The sequence below is a fragment of the Otolemur garnettii genome, unplaced genomic scaffold (assembly GCF_000181295.1).
Source record: "Otolemur garnettii isolate 467f Iridium unplaced genomic scaffold, OtoGar3 scaffold00294, whole genome shotgun sequence".
Classification (NCBI taxonomy): domain Eukaryota; kingdom Metazoa; phylum Chordata; class Mammalia; order Primates; family Galagidae; genus Otolemur; species Otolemur garnettii.
Window position 1 is genome coordinate 395,755 of NW_003852689.1, and position 5,169 is coordinate 400,923.

General features: G+C 47.9%; 1 protein-coding gene across 2 annotated transcripts in view; it reads right to left on the reverse strand.

Moving 5' to 3' along the window:
• Window positions 1–4,782: 4,782 nt before the first annotated feature.
• MORC2 (MORC family CW-type zinc finger 2) overlaps window positions 4,783–5,169 on the reverse strand; it is a 44,465-nt gene continuing 44,078 nt past the window's right edge. For both annotated transcript variants that reach the window (XM_012813735.2, XM_003803332.3), the window contains exon 26: window positions 4,783–5,049. In XM_012813735.2, the coding sequence (XP_012669189.1) occupies window positions 4,981–5,049 (69 nt within the window). In that variant the 3' untranslated portion in view covers window positions 4,783–4,980. The remainder of the gene's footprint in view (window positions 5,050–5,169) is intronic.

Here is a 5,169-nt window from a genome sequence, read left to right on the forward strand (position 1 = left end):
CCCCTGTGACGTGAGGAGACCCCCACAGGCTGCAGTCTCCGCGTCCCCAGGTTCTCAGCAGGCTCGCAATGCTTCCAGGGTGCACGCGCAGGATGCCTCGGCACGTGCCTCAGCAGTGCACAGGCGCTGGTGAGTGTCCGCTGTAAGGGTGTATGGGAACCGTGGTCGCTTTCTGCAGCTAGAGCATTGGCCGGCTGGGCGTCGGTCATCCCCAAAGTCTATGGAGAAGTGGCCAAGCGCTGCGGAGGTGAGAATTTACACGTGTCGTACTGTGGTAGCCAATGATGAAGCACCAGGAACGCAAAAAAACTCAACCTCTGACAAGTGGGTTCTCTCCTACCTCCCCTGCAGTGCCCCAAATGCAGCCCCGTAGCAGATGGCTTATGTTGTAGGGCATTGCAGAGGAGAGTGAGAGCTCCCCACTTTCAGTGAGAGCAAGGGGAAATGAAGATGAAGAACAGTAAATTAAAGCAGTGGATTGGAGCTGGCCACAGCTTCCCAAGAAACAGGCAGCTACTGGGGCAGGAAAGGGCTCCAAACTCCCTGAAAGCGTCTAAACAAGAGTCGGGAGACAAGGAAAACGGGCTTTGTCTGTGGGATCCTCTCCCTTGCACTGGTCCAAGTTTGCCCCAGTGGTATGAGCTCCCCCACCAGGTCTTGGCTGGAGCTGTCAAGATGCCACAGCATCTGGATGTAGACGGGCACCTGTGGTGCAGGCCTGATGGGAGACCCAGCCTTCCCTCACGGGTGGGCACTGAAACTGGCCAAATGACTAGATGGCCACAGGTAAGCACATCACCCCCACATGGGTTGCTGAATAAGCAGCTGAAGGTCTACAGGTAGCAAATGATGTCCTGAGAATCTCGGGAGCAAAGATTGGGGGTCAGGACAGCAAGGGGCTCCAGAACTTGGTCCCAACTTCAACTAGAGCAGCTCCAGTACTTTCTATATGGGCTTCTGGGTAAAATTTGGGTAGTTAACAACCTCTACCATCAACCCATACTAGAATGGGCAGTGATCTTGTGAGATGAGAGAGGAAAGGAAATTATGCTAGACTTCACCAGCAGAAATGCTTAAGGCCTGACATGTTGCGAGTTACTGGGTGAAAATGACCAGACTCAACAACAGGCCTGGCAACATTAAGGCTTGTTTTCCAGTGTGTGGTGCCTGGCTAGGCCCTTCCCCTGTACAACCTTGTCCACTATGGAGAGGATTGCCTCCAACAAGGCAAAGAACTTTAAAGTCTGAGGCCTCAAACTGGCAACAGGAAAGACAAGTTTTTATTTTTGGACCTCTGCTTCCATGACCAAGCTGGCCATTCACCTGCTCTGAGAACAAAGAGCAATGTGGTTCTGTGAAAAGCAGCCTCAGAGTTTCCAACTCCAACAAGGCCAGAACCCTCCCCTGGAATTCTGAGGAGGCTTTAGGCCCCTAGCAACCCTAAGTAGGTCCCTTAAAACCTGGCTTAGGTACAGAACCACCTTCCAGTAAAGACAAATAGCCAAAGGAAGCACAGCCCAACTCAGGCCAAGCCTTAAGGTCTCTGTAAATGGCAAAGAAAAGTATGAAGCTATATCAGATTTAAGACTTATTGGTCCTCAGAGCTGCACACCTGTGACCAACACTGCTTGAACCATAAATCTGAAAGCACATGGACTCGAGGAACTGGACCCAACAAGACAGGAACCTGTAAGACAAAACCTGTAAGCACTGTCACTCAGACAGGTATATATCATAGAAGGAATCAGGATTTCTCAGCCTTTTATGAACCTAAGCCTTCTTTTAGTGAACAAAAATGTCATGACCCTTGTCCTGACCTGGACAGCATTTATCCTAAACTGGGGTTAATTTTAAATACCTAGGACTCAGGGGCTGAGGGGTCCTGCAAGATGGATATTTTCCTCAGGGCTTTGCCACTTTTCATCTGACTTACAAAACATTACCTAATCAAAGATTCAGAACTATTGCCCTGGACTGGGAAAGAAACGCCACTGGCCAAGATGCTCAATCTTGCTTAATTCAAACTCACTCAAAATCCTGTCACTTTTCACCTTTCAGATTAGTAAACAGTTAAAATACATGACTACATACTGGCAAGTGTGGGGAGACGGATACTGCTTGTAGGAGTTAAAATTGGAAGTCTTTTCTGGAAGGCAGTATGAGAATTTATCCTAGAATTTTTAACATACCCATAGTCTGACACAGCCATCTCCCTTTTTTTTTTTTTTTTTTTTGAGACAGAGCCTCAAGCTGTCCCCCTGGGTAGAGTGCCATGGCTTCACTGCTCATAGCAACCTCCAACTCCTGGGCTCAAGCGAGTCTCCTGCCTCCGCCTCCCAAGTAGCTGAGACCACAGGCGCCCGTCACAACGCCCGGCCATTTTTTTGGTTGCAACCGTCATTGTTGTTTGGCGGGTCCAGGCTGGGGATTCGAACCCGCCACCTTAGGTGTACGTGGCTGGCGCCTTAGCCGGTTGAGCTACAGGCACCAAGCCAACCCATCTCCCTTTTTAATGAGTAAATATACATCATGTTTGTTTGTTTGTTTTTAATAAACATTAGGAACAACCAGAATGTAACTAGGAGACTGTTATGATGAAATGCTCTGGTTAAGAATAAAGTAGACCCATATGGGTATTCTGAAACATGTTCCAAGCCACATTAAGGGGAAACAAGTAGAAATGTGCAGGCACTCAGGACAGAATACACTGTCTCTAAGGAAATTTAAGGTATTAGGTGGGAGGGAACATGTTCACAGTCCAACCTTTTTTACTGTTTGAATGTTTACCCTATGCCTGTGTCACTTACAAAAACAAAAACACATGTTCTCAACAAAGTCCCCATCCTTCTCCTTAAAAAAACAGGTGGCTGGTCTCACTTTCTTGCAGCCTTATACAAAGGATCTTCTCAGCCAGACCTTCTTCCTCAAGTTGTCAAACAGTTACAAGCTGATGAGCTGTCCCTTGGTGCTTGACTTTCTCAGGAAGGTGGGAGTGAGGGGGAAGCCGCTGCATTTTACCTTCTCTTCCAGAATGATAGTATCATTTGCCTGGGAAACAGCAAAGCTGTGGTTGGATTAACCTAGCAAAGTGGGAACATCCAGAAGTTGAAGCTAAAACATTTAAGAAATTAAATGTGTTTTTGTGGGTGTTAAGGAGGGTAAAGAGAAAACAATGAAGATGGTACAGAAGGAAGACCTCAAAGACAGTTTAAAGCCATAATAATAGAAAGAATAAAGAGGAAGAAGGTGCTGGATTTTACTGAGAAGAAAACAGACTTGAGTTCATGTCTCACCAGTAGTTTATAGTATTGCATTTTGATTATTACATGTGTGTAATTAAAAACTTGAGTATTACCCTCTGGTAAATATGCATAACCAACTTGATTTTAAAACAGGCTTGGGGACAAAAATGGACTACATGCTTCCTCGGATGAACAGAGAGCGCTGGGTGGGAGAGGAATCACTAACTCAAGAAACCCTAACTCTTAGAGAATCTTCTACAGGAAGAGGCCAGGGTCTCTTTCAACACTATTCCCTCCAACACCCCTCCTTCCAGAGATAGGGTATGGAGAAGCCTAAAACCCACCAGTCACAGGCACATCGGACCAGTACAGGTAGGGACTTCTGATTCCACTGTGGCCTGTTATTCCCCACCACTGTTCCTGGTTGTCCGCAGACCTCACAGAGCAGCAGGATGGTCACTGCTCACCTGGGTTAGCCAGATGCTGGCAACATCACCCAAAGAGGTTTGAATTACAGATCAGCAATATACAGTTGTAGTTCTTGTGCCTTCAGAGAACCCACAGGCTCCAAATGGAAGAGGGTTGGGGAAAACTGAATCAGAATTCTTCCAATGGGCATTAAACAGAAAACTCAGAAACCCATGCCTTTGTCTTTGACCCTGAGAAATTGTTTGAGGGACAGATTCTGGGGCTGTGATGAGATAGGGAGCAAAGAGGCATGATGTGCTTCCTGCAGAGCTGCCACTGGAGTCCCTGCAGCCAGTGGGGGACTTCACTGTCCCCTTCCTCCTGCCTGCCCCAAAGCAGAGACTTTGGGCCAGTTGGGCCAGGCAGAGAGATGGAAGTAGAAAAATCAGCAGCAGGTTCTCCAACCAACTGGCACCACCTGAAGCTGCAGTACCACAGATGGAGGCCTACTCCAGCTCAGCACCAGGAGCACTTTCACAAATAAGCTCCTTCCCTAAGGAATCCTGTAGAGTTGCAACATTTTGGGTGCTCCCCAGGTCAGCTATGCCTCAACCTGGACTTGAGACAGGAAACCTCACAGTGCATAGTTAGCCAAGGATATCCCTCCTTCAGAAAGAACTTGGGTGGTGGGTGAGGAAGGTGGACTGGGAGGATCTTTCTCCCCCAAGCCATCTTCACAATGCCACATCCAGGATGACTCCAATAACTTCAGACACTCATATCCCTTGCCTGAGATGGGAAGCTACAAAAAGAGCCCCTCCAATGTGGAACCTCCTCTGACACAAAACCCTCAGTGAGTCCCCTTGAATCTGAGCCCTCAGGAGGGCCACCACTCTGGGAGACTGTCTCTCTTCCCCCATCCCTCAGATCCCAATGTTGTCCATCATCTAGAACATCCTTGTCCCTGGAGCCTCTCCAACTTCAAGATCGCACTGGACCCACCACTATCATGAGGAGCTAATAAAGTGGTACCAGCTTGGAATCCAGTGTGGCAAAATGGAAAGATTCTCTGTCCTTTGCCCAAGAGTCACCCAAAAAAAAAAAAAAGTTACAGTCTCACAGGCACAGCATCTTCTTTTAAAAAATAAATATTTATAAACTTAGGGAGGAAGATTCAAAGAATCAGAATATCTTTCCCTCCAAAAGCACAAATGTCCCATATGAATCAAACCAAAGTAAGTCCACCAACCCATGAATAAATCCCCACCCCCAAAGCTGCTGAGTTGAAAGGCAGGTGGGCAACAAAGGAGCTGATCTCCAGCTCCTGCACTCAGTCCCCCTTGGTGATGAGGTCCTCAATGTAGGCATCCAGCTCATCATCTGTGTTAATGTCTATGTCCTGAAATAAAGAGGCAGGGATCAGCCAGGAGGGAGGCTGAGGGGGACTCCCCTCTCCACCCTTTTCCTTCCTCTAGGGGCTGAGCTCAAGAGTCCCCTCTGCCTCCTCCTCCACCCTGCC